The sequence below is a fragment of the Anoplopoma fimbria genome, chromosome 24 (assembly GCF_027596085.1).
Source record: "Anoplopoma fimbria isolate UVic2021 breed Golden Eagle Sablefish chromosome 24, Afim_UVic_2022, whole genome shotgun sequence".
Taxonomy (NCBI): Eukaryota; Metazoa; Chordata; class Actinopteri; order Perciformes; family Anoplopomatidae; genus Anoplopoma; species Anoplopoma fimbria.
In genome coordinates, this window is record NC_072472.1 from 13,850,368 (window position 1) to 13,867,928 (window position 17,561).

At 39.7% G+C, this 17,561-nt stretch overlaps 1 protein-coding gene across 2 annotated transcripts in view; it reads right to left on the bottom strand.

Annotated features, from left to right (window-relative positions):
• pds5b (PDS5 cohesin associated factor B) overlaps window positions 1-17,077 on the bottom strand; it is a 28,671-nt gene extending 11,594 nt beyond the window's left edge. For both annotated transcript variants that reach the window (XM_054625851.1, XM_054625850.1), the window contains exons 1-15: window positions 16,951-17,077; window positions 11,278-11,405; window positions 10,659-10,862; window positions 10,289-10,375; window positions 8,009-8,106; window positions 6,960-7,086; window positions 6,511-6,591; window positions 5,537-5,677; window positions 4,488-4,603; window positions 3,280-3,374; window positions 2,870-3,015; window positions 2,060-2,211; window positions 643-756; window positions 321-402; window positions 183-231 (exon numbers count right to left, since the gene is read on the bottom strand). In XM_054625851.1, the coding sequence (XP_054481826.1) occupies window positions 183-231; window positions 321-402; window positions 643-756; window positions 2,060-2,211; window positions 2,870-3,015; window positions 3,280-3,374; window positions 4,488-4,603; window positions 5,537-5,677; window positions 6,511-6,591; window positions 6,960-7,086; window positions 8,009-8,106; window positions 10,289-10,375; window positions 10,659-10,862; window positions 11,278-11,385 (1,600 nt within the window). In that variant the 5' untranslated portion in view covers window positions 11,386-11,405; window positions 16,951-17,077. The remainder of the gene's footprint in view (window positions 1-182; window positions 232-320; window positions 403-642; window positions 757-2,059; window positions 2,212-2,869; window positions 3,016-3,279; window positions 3,375-4,487; window positions 4,604-5,536; window positions 5,678-6,510; window positions 6,592-6,959; window positions 7,087-8,008; window positions 8,107-10,288; window positions 10,376-10,658; window positions 10,863-11,277; window positions 11,406-16,950) is intronic.
• Window positions 17,078-17,561: the final 484 nt, after the last annotated feature.

Genomic DNA, 17,561 nt, shown 5'->3' on the forward strand with positions numbered 1-17,561 from the left:
CAATGAATACATTTGAAGCAAGGGGCGGTTAGGTCAGGCTGTTTCTGCAATGTCATGAAAAGTTTTGTTCATTATTTTCTTTTACTTCAGATATGCTCAGTGGAAAGATCATGTTGTAATTCAAACACTTAGACGTATGGTTTTTGAAATAAACTAATTTAATATGTGAGTAAATCCCTTACTTGTGATCACCATGACTTTGGCAAATACGGCTTTGCTCGATGCTTCAGACTGAAACACACAAATAACAAAACGATTATAAAAAATAGTTCAGAAAACACTTTTTTTTTTTATTGTAGTATGCTCCAGTTAAGAGTTACCTTGGGTTTTTTAATCAAGTCCAGCAGGTCTTTGACATTGTGCCTCAGCAGATTCTGGCACTTCCACATCTCATTCAAAGCTCTGAGAGGCACAGGTGAGGAAGAGTCAAAGGATGGAGATGGAAACAGATGATGATGAGGAGGAATGGTAGTAGTACAGCAGGAAAATAAAAGGGTTTCATCTTGAACATTTGTTCCAGACAGTTCAGTTATTGAATAGACCTAATTTCATTACAATCTTTCTCCAATCCATTTTTTTACAATGCCAACACTAATGAAGACGGCAAGTCATGTTGATCTTATTTGTGTGAGAAAAACTTACTTGACAGCATTTGTGTCCAGGGTGGCATACAGGTAGTAAAGACACTTCATCCTCTCAGCGGTTTCCAGGTTGTGAGGAACCATGTACTGGGCAAAGACCCGCTCCACCAGCAGCCTGTGCACACGGAGGGAAGAATTTTGATTTAAATGAAGAATATCCTCAGATACTTGTTTTCCTATTCAAAGGTTTAGGCTTAGAGTCCCGACAGTCATCAAGCTACCGCTGGATTTGTTTAATAGGATTATCTAGACAAGGCTCTGAAATGAAGGCGGCTCGTGACAAAGTGCCGTGGAAAATTTGAGAATGCCTTTGAAAGAAAAAAACCAGATAGTGCCAAAGAAAAAGACAATGCTACTCATACGTGCCCTCTTGAATTTGATCAAATAATCACGCATGAATTAGATAACAGTTCCTCACTGGCAGATCTAACCAAACATATCAGAGACTAATTAAGCAGACTGATAGGATTTCTCAGCGGTCCCGGTATAATCTCACAGTTTAATACCCCCGATAATAGAAATGGGACATTTTTAGAAATGTAGTGTTCTTTTGGATAATCATTTTCAGAGGTTTTAGAGAGAATTTGCTGAGCGTGCACAAGTATTTCAACACTGCCCTGTTTAACTTTCATACAGTTAAACTGTCAGGAAGTGCCTGTTACAGTACAGACTTTTCCTGCTGGCAGCTGAGCGGCTCCACTGCAGCAGAGTGATTTAAAGGATAACTGGACCCTCAGACACAGTTCAGAACATTTATACATTTGAGACAACGTTGTTTCATGAAGTTGTCGTTCAGGCTTTTTTTCCAGAGGTGCCCACTTCGCCTCAACATGGCTCATCTACGTCTACTTCAGCTAGTGACATTTTGAAGACTGACTTTTGACATTAGCAGTAAGGCACGGCAGGATCTGGAGAAACACTACCTCACTAAATGTTTCAGGTTAGAGTGTAGACAGTGATGCTGCAGTGTGCTGCCTGGCTCGTCTCATGCTTTGAAACAACATGTCCTGCATATTTCAATTTTGTATGAAAACAGATGTGACTGCTTTCCATTATGGAGCCCTAAAACCCTGATTTAACTGTTTGTGTTTTAGCTGGGTTTAAGTGTTTGGCTCACTGCCAAAGTCTGCTCTAAAGTATTTCAATGCAATGTCATTATTTACATTTGTTTGTGTAATCCATGGAAAAAGACATAATAATCAAACAAAATGAAGTGCAGGAATCCAAATTACTTTGCCAAAAGCTCAAAGTCAATTCAAGGAGCTCACTGATCTTAATCTGCATCCTTAAGGGAACATATAGAAATGCTCTACCTTTTTAACAGTTATTAAAGGGTATTAAATGCTTTATTGAAATTCATAAAAGGGATTTTGACATTTTCCTACTTTTTTTCATGTCAGCAACACATTGTCACAAACCTGTCATCGATGCTGTTTTGGTAGTAGATATGGAGCAGCTTGTCTTTTATCCAGGAAATCTGTTTAGAGGCCTCCCTGCCTCCCTCTCCCTGCAGCGAGTACTTCCTGTAGATCGATGCCAGGCCCATCATGGCCTCCTTACGTACACGCCACTGATGGAGGAGGAAAGGGAAAGATAATGGAAGAACATTATCAACTTTATGAGAAGATACAGTAGCATTGTTTGACAACTTTGTCATAGAAACAAAGCTATTAGTGACAAAACATATTGCAGTCCTTTAGGAGCAGACCGCCTTCTTTCCAAAAATAGAAACACGTTGCCATGTACCACAAAAATATAGCAATTTTAATATTTCACACTGCAGGATTCATAATGATTTGTTTTGTTCATTTTTGTATTAATAAATAATTGTCAGGACTCAACATTAACGCTCACCCGACAAGTAAAATATGCTTATAAACAGAGCTGGAAGCTATAGTCAACGGCGGTCGCATTGAGTTACATTATGGTGAATTCAAGCTCTAAACAGTAGAAATGAGTATTGGGCAAAAGTAAATTACAATGTTATCACGTGTTCAAATGTTATCTTGTAAAAGAAACTAGTTTAAAAAAATAGTTTGAAAGAGATTTCCTATTCATTTGAATTTTGTATCTTTGTGCAAATAACCACTATATACGACAATGACACATTAAATGGATTACATTTAGAAGCGTTAACCCTTTTTTTGTACAATTGTCCAAATCACTGTGGATTTATGAGCCTACATTTTCCTTTCTTGACAAACACACACAGAAAGTTGTCCACTTACTCTCTTGTCCAAGGTCCTCTCCTTTACAAAATTGAGCAATGCGTCATTCACTAGAGACAAGTCTTTCTTGGCAGCAGTTACTATAGACACGATGACATCATGGCGGATGGCCTCCTCTGGGTCATGTGATCTAACCCTCAAGAATTCTGGGAAAGAAAACAGGAACAAATGAGTGGGATGTGAGAGAACCTGACACCTCTAACAGAAAGTATCTGGCAATTACCTCATCACTTAAAAATAACGCATTTGTTCAGGAACAAGAATTAGACTGTAACTTATCCTTAAGAGCTTGTAAAGTGAGTGTTGTGGTATCACATCCATATTGTGGAAAAATAATTCAACGCTGGTCACAATGAGCAGGTTTCCAAGAATGTATCTGCTGAGAATTCAGTGCATTTCAGCTGCTTTACCTGTGAGATCTTTGGCCAAGTCTGGGTGGTTCATGAGACAATGGCTGGCAAACTTAACACATTCCAGCCTGATGGGCACATGGATGTCATTAAACCTTTTGGGAAAAGAAAATCAACGTTACTATCAGCAACTCCACTCTGCAAAAACATGAATAACCCAGCAGGTATTTTCTGTATGCACAAACTGTAACTCAGGAACCTAAATGTGAGATTTTAATGATTGTAATGCAGCTAAGTCATTAACCAAGAGACAAACCTTAAATTTCAAACTTAATAAAGAAAAATTATATTTCTAATTCTATCAAGCAGTGTGTGTTTGACAAATTACAAATGGAAATTGACTGTTTAAGAGCCAGAACGAAAACTTTGTTTAGTGAAGCAAATGTGATGATGGTGTGAAACTACAACGAACACTGTATCTTATAACAACAATCCATTTTGTATGAATGAACCACCAACAACAAGAAACAATAATTTCATTTTGCAGAAACATATTGTAACCCTTATGATGAAATTGAAAATATAATAATAATAATAATAATAATAATAATAATAATAATAACTTTATTTATATAGCACCTTTTAAAAACAAGGTTTACAAAGTGCTTCGACAGACAAGCCAGCAAAACAGTGCAATAGAAGAAACATTAAGAACAATCGTTAGGATAAAACTAAACAAAGAAACAAAATGAAATAACAAGAGACAATCAAATAAACAAACAAAACAAATAAAATCAAGTGAAATAGGTAAAATATAGTAAACAAATATAAGATAAAATACTAAGACCAAATGAAAATGAAACAATAATACGACGACCTCACATCAAAGCCATTCTGTAAAAATGTGTTTTAAGAAGTGATTAAAAGAGATTACTGATTCTGCAAGCCTTATCTCCTCCGGCAGGTCGTTCCAAAGCAGAGGAGCCCTTATGGCGAAAGCACGGTCGCCTTTGGTTTTTAGTCTTGACTTTGGAACAGCCAGAAGGGCCCCACCTGAGGATCTAAGGCTGCGAGCTGGCTCATACGGGGTCAACATTTCTCCTATGTATGTCGGGGCCAGACCCAGACGTGCTTTAAAAGTGATCAGCAAAATCTTAAAATCAATTCTAAAACGAACAGGGAGCCAGTGAAGAGAAATATGATTATTTTCAGATTTTTTCAGACTTTTAGGATCCGTCGACTCCATAGCCACAAACGCTGTAACCCACCTGCCCAGGTAACACTGCCAGAGAGGTTTGTTCTGTGCAGCCAACTCAGAATCCTTGGCTCCAAACATCTTAGCCAGCAGCTTCACCACTTGCAGCCTCTCATCATTATCATTACTCTGCAGAGACAGAGCAGAAGGAGAGAGAGAAATTATGCACAGAATTTGGCTGTGTTGAATGGACAGACAAGCCAAGTCAATTACATCGACGACATTGGAAACATTACCACTTTCATAAACACAAAGGCAGCAGTTTCTTTGCTATCAATATTGTTTTAGAATGAGACGTGAGGGGGAAAAGGTAACAGCAGAGACAATGCGAGGTAAAGACAAAAAGGTAGACAGGTGGTAGGAAGGAGAGAAGGTGAAAGAAGAGAAACAGTGGGGAGAGAAAACAAGCAAGGAGAGATAAAGATGTAAAAAAGTGATGGAGAGACAGTAAATGAATGAGCGAGCATGAGAGAGAGAGAGAGACACAGTGGGAGACTGTAGTCTGTGGGGGAGAGATTTTATCGCAGCTATTATTTTGAGGAGACGGCAGTGATCTACACTCCCTCGGAACAGTTAATGAGCGTTATCCATCAGCAGGAGTCCTTTATGAGACACTGCAGAGGCAACGTTATGTTGACTGGCGGACTGCTCTATCTTTCTAATATGAATCAACAAACCTGCAGAGGAAGTGAAAATGTGCAATTCTGTGGGTAATAGGTTAGAGAATTAGGTTTTTTGGTCTGGTGTGTGAATATACTCGTAATATTGATATTAACCCAAAACTTGCTGCTACTTCCAGCTCTATAATATCACAACAAAATGTAATAATGACAATAACCATAATAATGCCATGCATCTGTCAAATGTCCCAATAAAGTACAGAAGGGTGCACAAAAACAATTATAATATCAGCATGATATGACAAATGTAAGATGCTCCATTTAAACACACTCACAAAAAAAAGTAAAAATGTAAAAAATAAAAAGTCATAAAAAAAACAAAAACACAAAGCATTTTTGGTGTTTCACTGTTTATCTAAAAGAGTGTTTTTTTTTTTACTACCTTGAGTTTAAACTCGAGCTGCGGCAGCACCGAGAGCAGCAGGTGGCTGTCTATGTTGTAAAGCTCCAAGATGAGGTCAAAAACATGTTCGGACAGATCGCTGACTGAGGTCTTCCCCAGCATCAGCACCTGGTTGAAGAACTGATGAAGAGGACAGAGGAAGAATAACACAAGGAAGAATTAAGGTAACTGATAACACAATTTTTTTTTTTTTTTATAAAAGATCCTGCAAATCAAGCTGTGACTTTTCTGACATTCGGCTCCTTTTTCAAAACTTTTTGGAGGATCTGCATATCTTGAAACAGATGTAGAGGCAGACGATCAGATTTCATTAGCCGTCAGAAGAGAGTAAGCATGTGTAACAAAGACCACAGATGATTTATTGACATTGCAAGTTCTCTGGTTTCTGGCTCCTCCTCTATGGTTAGGTCAAAGGTCAAGTACAAACAGCATCCCTGAACTGTTTGGGATTCAGTGTCTTACTCAAACACCCCTTTGCTCTGCATGAACCGGGTCCTCCAGCTTTGAGAATACCCACCATATTCAAGTAGCCTCAGTTAATCAAAATTTCCGACACTGAAACTGCATGTGTCACTGTGAGCTTCAGAGCTTGAATGCATCAAATGTTTTATGATCAACAGCTGATTTTAATGACCAACATATCACTTAGCTTCATCGTCTGCCCAGATATAAACCTCTTGCAGTGCCAAGACATTTCAAGCATGGCTGGCCTTGGTTCAATTACGCTTGCAGCGCTAGTGTCATGCTCTTCCCATCAGACACATTGAGACGAACCTTGAATCTCCAGTATGCACTGTTTCACCAATAATTGGTAGAACTGTATGATTTTTTTTGTAGTTTATGACTATTTCAGGATATGTACAGCTGCATGGTGTCCAGTGTTTAATTCAGGGGAAAAAAATAAAAGTGTATAAAAGACAAAAAACAAAAGTGTGTCAAAGATTTAATCTTACGTTGGTGATGTAAGGTTCAATAGCCTGAGCAGTCCTCTTCAGCAGAGCTTTGGCCAGGTCATACGCTTGTTTATTCAAATTCTAGAAGGACAGAAAAACAATCAGTGAATAAAAAAGCAGGTCAGAGAGCATGTTCAGACAGATGACAAAAACTAAATCCATCATTTCTTGTTTTTCACTCAGCAGAATCCCATTCGGATGCTTCTACCCCAAAAGACGTCCACAGATTTTTGTGCACAAATTCTAAAGCTGCTTTACCTCTTTTCACCTGCAGGGGTCTCATTGAATTACAGGGTATGGAAAATGATATGCCAGCAAATTAAGTTCAGAAGGTCAGTTACTGAGCATCCTCTACATCAATATTCATGGTGCGTTTGTGTGCATGAATGTATGGTGCTCTTTTTGTGACCATGTCCGTTGAGTGCACGTGCATTATTTTGTGCACATACCTTGTGTGCGGGCACCAGGTTGACCAACACGGTGTCCAACAGCTCCTGCGATACAGTGTCTCCCTCGCAGATGATGGAGCTCATCAGGTCCACCATATGCATGTGCACCTTCTGGTTATGGCCGTTGCTAGGGAAACAAGGCAGAAAGGGTCAAAGACCAAGGATGGCATCAATGCATGACTTAAAATACAATATTCCCTACTGGTTCCATGTTGAGGCACCAACTTAAAAATTGACTGTGCTAAATCAAAATGTCAGATATGTCTTGGTAGTTTTTAAGATTTACTTTGCTGACAGCAGGCATTTTGTGGGCTTTGTGTTCTTGCTGAATCTCTCATCTTGAAAGCAAACTGTCCTCACACACAAACAGACTGCGATGCACCAATCACACAGAGGGTGGGTGTACTTGTCCGTAATGATCTGCATTACAGCGGGAGGCAACGTTTTATTACCTAGATTTGTATCTCAGCGACTGCCGTCCTCAGAGCTTCCAGGAATAACTAGTGTCATTACCTCCCGTTCACTGACGGTGTCACTTACACACAAACAAACAAACAAACATCGGGGCTGCATTCCCCTACACCTTCAAGCTCACTGCAATATATCAAGCAGAGCTCTTTAAATTCTACCTATATCATGAAAAAAAAAAAGCATTGTGTTGGCACAACCTTGACACACACACACAACCATAATTTTGTTCCAATGGCAAAGAGCCAAATACTGCACTGCAGAATTCAGCCCTCAAGGTTGCGCTCAGCAGAGTGAAATTGAGAGCAGAGTTAGGAGGAAGAGAGGAGAGGAGTGTGGGCCATCAAAGACAAACAACTGGACTGCTACTGTGCTGTTTAATGATGTTGCAGTGGAGACAGATAGAGGTGTTAGGGGGAGCTACAAAGGCTCATGTCTGACATTAAGAACTGCTGCAGACAAAAAGCGGAGGCGATGTGGGAAGAGAAAAATAATAGATGGACACACAAACCCCACGGCAAATATATGGACACAAATATTAACAACCACACTGAGCCGCCTTTGATGAAAAAAATACTTACTTGATGACCTGGAAGAGTGTTCTGTAAAGCTGGGTGAATATCTCGTTGCTGTCTTCAAGCTCAAAGCAAATATTGTAGGACTTCACCCATGCTATGTTCTGAACAAAAAGAGAGAAGAGAGGAGGCAGGAGGTTAGTGACAATGCAATTTACAATGCAGCCAACTAGGAAGATGAAAGAAGAATTTGGTAAGGGAGGAGAATGTTTACACATACAACACTTACAGATCAACATTAGCAATCATTTGGAGATGTGTTTGTGGCCACCGGATTAATTCAAGTGAAACATGCACCATCTTTTAGCTCCATTTTTGGTCTTAACCAACTGTCCTTGTCTGTTGGCTGTTTGGTGCTGAGCAGTTAGTGTGCAGTGGGTTATAGCTTTTCCCTTGAAAACAGCTGCAACAACACTATGAGAGCACTGAGAGTGAATTGCAAAAACAATAAAGTTGCAGCCGGACAGCTAAACAATGAGCTTAAACTCTGTATTAAGCTCTGGTTCTGGCTTGGCCCGATAGAGAATCCCCACCTGAATCTGCAGCTCCCCTCAGCTTTACACCGAGGGGAGCTGCAGATTCAGGTGGGGATTCTCTATCGGGCCAAGCCAGAACCATTGCCACCGTCCACTTGTGTCGGAGCATTTTCTGATGCAACCCATGCAGGGTTCAGAGCGAAAGGGCCGATCGGAAGCCTCCGGAGGCTGCATCAGGCACTGCCAGAGAGGCGGTGCATTCTGCGTGGAGAATCAACCTCAAAAATGCTGCCGTTAAGAGGGTCAAGACGAATTTGCCTTTGAGATACGTCCACACATCCAAAGGAAAAAAACAGAAATCTTTGAATATCAACAGTTGATGCTACCAAAGCGCCGGAGCCCCCCCCCCAAAAACATTTCTGGACAGCCCCATTGTAATCTGTTTTAAGGTTTTCAAACAGAGAGTCTGCTGCAGCCTGAAGAAGAAAAAAACTAAAGTGACAAATGACTGCAGATATACTTACAGGTATCCTATAAGCTGCTGTTGCACAGCAGAACAGAGCGCATGTAATTCAGCCACCACTGCTTCCTCCTCTGTGTCTCTAGACTATCCCTCAGCATCATTTATTTAATACAAGACAGTTACATAAGATCTTGAACACACGTGCAATAGTGAATGCATTCAAAATACCAGTGGTCCAATGCTGTGTGAAATTCTAATTCACTGAGATAAAGCAAAACAACTGCCAAAGTTATAATGCACAGAATGAGCCTTTAAGTCAACAAGTCATACACCAACGGAAGCCCTTCACAGGTTAAGTTGTTCACATTAAACCTTTTAAGTAAGTATCTCTGTTGCCTTTTATAAACTATTAAATAAAATATCACAAAAAAAAAGGGGAAAAGAGCTTCTTTTTCCTGACTGATATACAGTGGATTGCTTCTAATATAGGGAGAACAAAGTACATTATTGAGTCAGACCAATAAAATGTTCATCAACAGTGAGTTTGTTGGTGTAATGTTGGTTATTTGAAAATGATTTATAATGGTTTAATGGGAATAGGCTAGCACTACTCAGGAGTCAGAGACAGACAGATAGAGGGGACAGCCACTCCCACAGTCCTCCTCAGCTGGTAAAATGATCGAGCATAAACGGGTGGATGATTATCTCAAAGATGTTGAAGCATAATCAAAGTGTTGGACCCCTGTGCAGTAACTTTTCATACGTGTGCTTTGCAAATTGGATTTCCATCTTCCACATCAACTCCCTGGTCATTTAGAGGATAGAAAGCTAGAATGTCAGTTACCTCTGACATATTTACAGCTCTTTTTATCAGCTCTTGTGGTGAGTGGCACAACTCATCACAAAACAAACTAGCACAAAAACATGTGTCAAGTGATTCGCTCGAGCAGAGCTGTTACCGCACAAACAAACAACCTGACTTGTGCAACAATCCGGAGAGATCTTGACAAGCAGATATCATAGAATCTTCAATTCTTAGTTATGAAACTGTGACGTTATTTAACTGCAATGACGCCCGTACAACCTTCTGCTGCTCATCTCATTTTCACGTTGTAGCTTCAGGTTGTGAGTATTAATTAGGCCACCAATCTAAAACGTTGTTTTTTTTCAGTCTAAACAAACCAAAACATTTTTTTACCTGTAGTTATTTGTTAAAAAACAAGTATCTACACATGTTGAACCTAATTAGATCCAATGAGGGATTTAGGCACAATCTTGGATTCAAGTTTGATAAAATGGGATCCAACCTGAACTCTACTACTGATCCATAAACATACAGTCACGTACCTCAAGCAGATAGAAGTATCTGTTGAACTGAGCGCTTTTGGTGTCCTCCAGTCCTTTGAGCTGTCTTGTGATGAACATGAAAATGTCCTAGACAAGAAACAAACAAACACAAAGTGAATGCTCCACACACACAGATGTAGTCGTAAGTAAAACTTAGCTTATAAGATTTAATTATAGGTTTATACATTTCAGCTATTTTCAGCCAACTTCTCCAAAGAATAAAACGCAATATGTCAGTAAGTATAAAGTGAATACTCCAGACAAGATGAAACAAGTCATGCAATTAAAACAGTGAGTAATGCTGGTGGAACGCAATGTAAATTTGCAGTATTTTGTTTAATTTGCCTAAGTACAATTTTCACCAGCGTACCTTGAGTTTGTCTGGGGAGGTGTAGGGCGCCTCGGGGGCGTAAATCCTGAATATGTCTGCCAGACAGCAAGCCACCAGCAGACGCACATCCTTGTCTGGGTGTTTGAGGAAGAAGTCTGAGGCCAGGTGGAGGGCCAGGTTCAGGTACAGCTCCTTCTCTTCCTCAGAGTCCTGGTCCATGTCCATGAAGGTCTTCACAACCATCTGGAAGAGGGGTGGGGGGATTTTATGTTGGGGGGAAAGAGAAGGTGCTGGAGGTTAGTGACTGAGTTAACTAAATAGCGAGGTGAGTTTTTAACAAACTAAAGTCTGCAATCAATCCAATGAGGTTCAAAGTCCCTCTAGAGCATATCATTTAAAAAGTCAAATACAACTTCAAATATTACATCAGTAATAATTAATATATCACTTCGGGTGAATCACTCAAAGTTAACATTTTTTTTTTTTTAAATCTCATGAAATCTTAAATATTACTACTATGCAAACACTTAAAACATCCTACATCCAGTCGTCAAATAAATGATACCGTCACACCTTCAGTGATGAAGCCTGACATTTACCCCATGATCTGTGCGACCACACAGTAAACAGAGGAGATGCAGCAGCAGCAGACACTGACCTTGAGTCTGCGGACCATTTCCTCTTTGGAGATTTTGTCAGAGATCTCCTTGACCCCCGGGGGGTAGGTCACCTTCCCATCTGTGACTCGAGCTTTAGAGTGAGCCATTCTCTTTAGCTCTTCACTGCCTGAGGAAAGAGGAAGTACCGTTAGTAATAAAAGCAGAGGAGCACCAGAGAGAAGAGGAAACAGAGAACACAGACCAGAGTGACTGAAAACCTAAAACCTTGAAGAATTGCTGAACCTTAACCCCCAAAAAAAAAGAAGAAGAAAAGTCGCACATTGTTAACTATTTGGAACCCGAGGCCAATCTTTTTAAAACTTCAAAGCTTCCACAGAAGGCTGCAGAAGAGACTTCTGAAATAGTCCGCGAGTTATTCACAATTCACAGAAATAGCTTTCTACAAGCTGAATCAAGGATGAAATTGCTGCATTCAGAGAGCAGGCCGACGTTTCACTGCAAGCTGCTGCGACCATTGTGCTTCGCATTTCATTACCACCGCCACAAGCCTGTCAAAGACAACACCCAATTCATTTCTAGGACATTCACATGATGCCGAATGCGCTTTGACTTTCAACTTAGTACACTGCTCATTGTACGGATCAGCCATGCTGCACTTTACGCTGCTCTTTGGCAACGCTACAGAACTGATCTGTCTCACCTTGCCGCTGCTTTTTGTCCATTAAGGATATTTAAAAGGCAGAAATTGGTTCACGCATATGACATATGTACATCTCGCCTACGTTAGACATATCAAAAGCCTGACTCATAGTTCATGAATCTACAAAACTAGGCATGCAATGTTATATATATATATATATATATATAAATATATATATATATATATATATATAAAATAAAAATATATATATAAAAATAAAAATGTATGAAACTTTGCAATGGGGGTTCATAAAGCCTCTAAAGCATTTTATTACAGCAGTGCATTAATTACAGCAGCAAAGCTAGAGGTAAAGAACTTCCCAGGAATTTCGAGTAAAGCAAAGTCTGATGTTTTGCAATCAGTTAATTAGAAGAATCCAATGAAAAACACCTTAGTCACAGCCTGAGAAATAGAGCCATTAACCAAATCAATCCTTTCCTCCAGCCTCAATATATGTCTTTGTCTGTTTTGCTAGTAGTTTACTCATCTTTCTACATGTGATCATGTAGCCAGTCATCATCTCCTTTACTCTTGAATGTAAATAACAATTTAGACACATTGTGTATATTACTCACGTAACAATAACTCTTGGTCTGTTGTCTTGTTAATGTGACCGTCTTCAGACAAAGATTGCAAGTGAAAAGAAACACTGTGTGAAGCCTCTCAACTGCCATGTTCTTGTGATTAAATAAGCCCACCATGTTTACTTAATAGAAAGAAAAAAAAAAATGGAAATGGCTAAATAAATATGCAGCTTTTATATAAAGCGCTTTGCAATTTGCCTCCCATTCATATTTACAGTCACGGTGGCAGCAAGCTACTGCGCGAAAACTAAAAAGGCCATCGGCACAATTCGAGATTCAGTGTCTTGCCCACTTCAACACGTGGGTGGGAGAAGGAAATCCCTGTGGTTAGTGGACGACCAGCTCTAAACCCTGAGTCACAGCTGATCGTGTCATGACAAATGGTTTAACTGGTATCGAATCAATAGGCTCTCTCAACAAAAGGCTGCAACTAACAACAATCATCATCATCAATTACACTGGCAATTATTTACTTGAGTAAACAAGACATTGTTAGGTTTCTAAAATGTGATCAAAATTGTAGCCATTTTTATTTATCAGTAATTTAAAAAACCCTCAATAAATAAGACGGTAAACTTAATTGTTGGATTTTGGCCTGTTGGTTGGACTAAACAGGTTGGCTTTGAAAACTGTGATGAGCATTGAAGCATTTCATCAACTAAAGTTTTATTGTGTTGTATTTCTTTGCGTCATCATCATTGTCCATATTGTAAAAAGCCAACACAAACTCCACATCAGTGGTGAAATCAGATGGCTGATTAATCAATGCATTTTAGCCAATGCGGAAAATGTTGCTGTTCATCAAGATTTGTTGTGATTTGTAGTGTTAAACAATAGCCAACTGTAATGTTTGTGTGAGTGTGTTGTTCAGGTTTTGGGCCGTTTGTTGCACAAAACAAAACATTTGAAGAAGTCACCATGGGCTGTGGAAAATTACATCATGTATTTCCCATTATTTTTACAATTTAAAAACAATAATGAATGAATCGATAAGGAGAACAATCTGTAAATGCAGCCCTACATTTCTCTCCTTCATTTTAAGTTTCAGTTATCCTATCGTAAACCCTCTATACTCAGTATTTCAATTAAAATATCCTTCTTTATACAAGTATGTGCAAGCAATTTACTATCATTTAAAACAAGTACAACAAACATGCAATCCTCCAAGAAAAGCAGCCTTGTTTAATTTCAATCAATAACAAACATGTCTCATTTTGACCAAAAGCTTTGATATGGCCTGTGATATAACTACAGTATAATGCTATTAAAGAGTAATTGGCAACATTTCATAGAAATACATGACATAGTGTCTGACATATCCTGAATGTTGACAGTCTGGTCTATAGTCCTTTCCCAGATTTCAGTCATTAATCTGTCTTCAGAACTACAGTCCAAAGACAAAACATGCAACAAGATGAATTGTTTCATCAATTCTGTCTCTTTTTCTGCCATACTACCTGCTTTTACTGATTAAGTACCAGAGTTGACTGAATGTTTTACACCCCAGGCTTCTGGTATGTGGTTTGTTTCTTTGCGAGCTCCAATATCTCATTCCACAACAACCACCTGGCACAGGGGACTCAGCAAAACAAGCTTATACTACCTTTTACAAAAGACACTGCATATAAACTCAAAGCGTTACATTGATTGACAGATGATTTTTCTTCTTTTACCAAGTCTTGTTTGTGCCTTATCACAAATGACGCTGCTTTTGTTACTCAAGTAGATGTGATAATTATGAAGCTGGTTCAGTAGTTCTGTCGTTTGAACAAAGTGCCGGGTTTGATTTACAGTCCAGACCACAAACTGAAATCTGAATAACGACCAAACAATTTTCTGCAGCTGTACTTGAGCTTTTTTTACACACACGCACACACACACACACACACACACACACACAGTCTGACTCTGACCTTCTTTTCCACCCCACAGCTGCTGCCAAATTTGAGTACATCTCTCTCTCTCTCTTAGTCTACCACACACAGAGCTCTGGCAGCCAATCAGAGTAGAGTATTTCTCGACCTGGGGGTCCGTCTGGGTACCATCCAGCAGAGATTATTTCACTTTGAATAAAAAGCAGCAGTAAATAATCACACACAGGCAACACTAAAGCGAACATGGGCTACTGTCAACTCAGTACAGGTTTATCAAGGTAAAACACATGTGTTCCCCCACTGAGGGTTTCCTATCGGTCTGCAGCTTATGCTCTCACCAATTTACCTCTCTGACACAGCTGCCAGTAGAAATATGAAGACTCTCCTAACCTAATCTGAACCTTGACACAGGCATCCTTTGTTTTGGCCCTGTGGGTGATTACGGGGAAGAGAGTGACTGTCAGCAAACAGAAGTAAAAAGGAATGGACACCAGCTGGTCATAAGGGAGAACTCAACGACCGCCACACGGGCACCCACAAATACAAAGCACAGGAAACTGGCTGAACAGGGATCCACTATGGAAGAGTTTAGTTTTACCCCAAATTAAATGGAATAAGACATTTTCTGAACAGAGCACGTCTCTGCTAAATCTGAACCAGTGAAGGACAGCCATAAACAACGATGACGCAGAGAAGTTGGGTTTGAAATGAGTCCAAATGTTTTGAGTATGAGACAAGTTCAGAGTAAACCTTCAACATGCCGTATACTAACAGACAACACAGTGTCCAATCACATGTCTCGTGTTATTAGTGAAGTGCAGACATAACTCCTCTTCTGTATCCATTTAACACAAGCAAACCATCTCAAATAAATAAACAGAAGACTTCCATTGTGGCTTTGTAGACCAATCATAACTTTGTCAGGTTTTTTTTGTTTTAGTTGGAAAAAATGTAGTTGTAGCTTCAGCCTGTATTAGGTCTAAAAACTTGGACAAACAAAAAAAAAAAAAAAAAACACCACTGAAAAATAACTCCAAACAAAAACACTACAACGTGATTTCTGATGCGACACTAGCCCATGTGCTTTTGTAAATAGCCATTATAAAACTATAATAAGAAATAATACAGCACCAGTTAAAAGTTTGGACACACCTTCTCATTCAACTAATTTGAAGAATAAGATAAGATAATCCTTTATTAGTCCCACAGCGGGGACATTTACAGGATTACAGCAGCATAGAGGATAGTGCAAACAAGAGACATAGTAAAAAAACAACATCAAAAATAAGTATTAGTCTATCTAAAATACAAAACATATTCTGGTTTGTTGAGCATTTGTTTGTTTACCACATAATTCCATATGTGTTCCTTCATAGTTTGGATGTCTTCAATATTAATCTACAATGTAGAAAAAAATAAAAATAAAGAAAAACCATTGAATGAGAAGCTTTGTGTCCAAACTTTTGACTGGTACTGTATATGTAAAAGCAAGCTATAAAACACAGTAATTGCATTTGGTAATGCTACCCCAAAATCAATACACGGCATTCCATATTGGCTTTTTAGAAAAGCTATCTTGATTTTTAAGTGTTATAGGGTAGCAAAACCCCAATGAACCTTTCCAACAACCAGAATCCCAGGGCCTTACAACCAGATGTCCCAGACACCTCTTACAGCCTGTGATCCGGTGGACAACCCGAGGTGTTGACGGTGAAACGAGTCAACAATCACAGACCGATGGCTGTCACAACAAAAGCACCCTGGAAGAAGTTCAGTGCTGCGTGCGATTTCATAATCCTTCCTGTTTTTGGTGGCTTAAATACTATCACTACTCAATCACCAATCATGAAAACATCCATGTGCACGGGATGAGGTTTGTGAGTGAAACATCTACCCATTAAATACACTATTAACTCTGCAATAAATAAAAACAATGTGCCTTGAGCAAGCAGCTTATAATACAGAGTAATAATGCAGCATATAAACATTGCAATGCACAGAGTTGCTTGTTGTTGTGGTGCAGCTGCACGTCGAGGCCAGGGGACTGGGATTCACCCAGACTGCCTTGTTGCCGCTATGTTGACCGTGGCTAATCGAGTTAGCTGCCTTGAGCTAACGTTAGCACTTGTGCACACAACACCGACTTAGCGTAGCGGAGCTAACGTTAGCATCGGTAGCAATCTCAGTGACAGAGGGCGGACATGGAGGAGCGATACAGCGAGACAAAACACCCCCGGCTGACGGCTGACACGTCGGTATGAACACACCGAGCCCCGGCCACACCGCCGGGTCGAGGCGTTGTCTGCTCGTGTTTTACAGCCTAGTATTTCACGAGCTAACCAGTCTGCGCCGCAGGACCAGGGGGGCAGCCAGCGGAGTGGGTCGGGACACGGCTGCCGAGAACACAGGCGAGCGAGGCGGGCTGCAGCTCCCGGCTCCTCGGCGGACACATCCCGGGTCGCACCTCATCGTTCAGCCCCGCAGCATTAGTAAAGGAAAAAAATCACTACATCCCAATCCCAAAAACATTCGCTTATGTGTGCAGTGCTTTACCTGTAACGGTGAATTGTGATAAATCGTGTCCTCCTCTGCAGCTCTCTTCCCCCTCCTAGCTCCAAAATGGCGCCAATATGTGTGGACTCGGTGCCCGCGGGTCCACGCGATCAGTGAGCGTGCAGCGCCACCCATAGAGCGAGAGCGCGCGTGCAGGTCTGCAAGTGGAGCCCTGAGTATCCTTAAAAAAAAAAAAGAAAAAAGAAAGAAAACTAATATTATCCATCTTTTTTCTTTTTTTTCTTTTTTTTTTAAAGAAACATCACTATCCATCACAAGTTTTTTTCTGTCTGTAAATATTATATTTCAGTTATTGTTGTTTTTCTACTGTTTTTATTGCTTATTTATAATACTTGTTTTTATTTTTTATTTATTTTTATTTTTCATTTTATTTTTTTTATCTTGTCTTTCTTTACTATGTCTCTTGTGTGCACTTTACTCTATGTAAGCCTGCACATTTCCCCGCTGCGGGACTAATAAAGGATTATCTTATCTTATCTTATCTTAAGTTTTACTTAATAATAATTAGACAGTTTTCCCTTCAAATATATGTTTTCATTAAAACTATATTGCACAGAATTGATCATTTATTGAGAGAGGTTAACATAGCA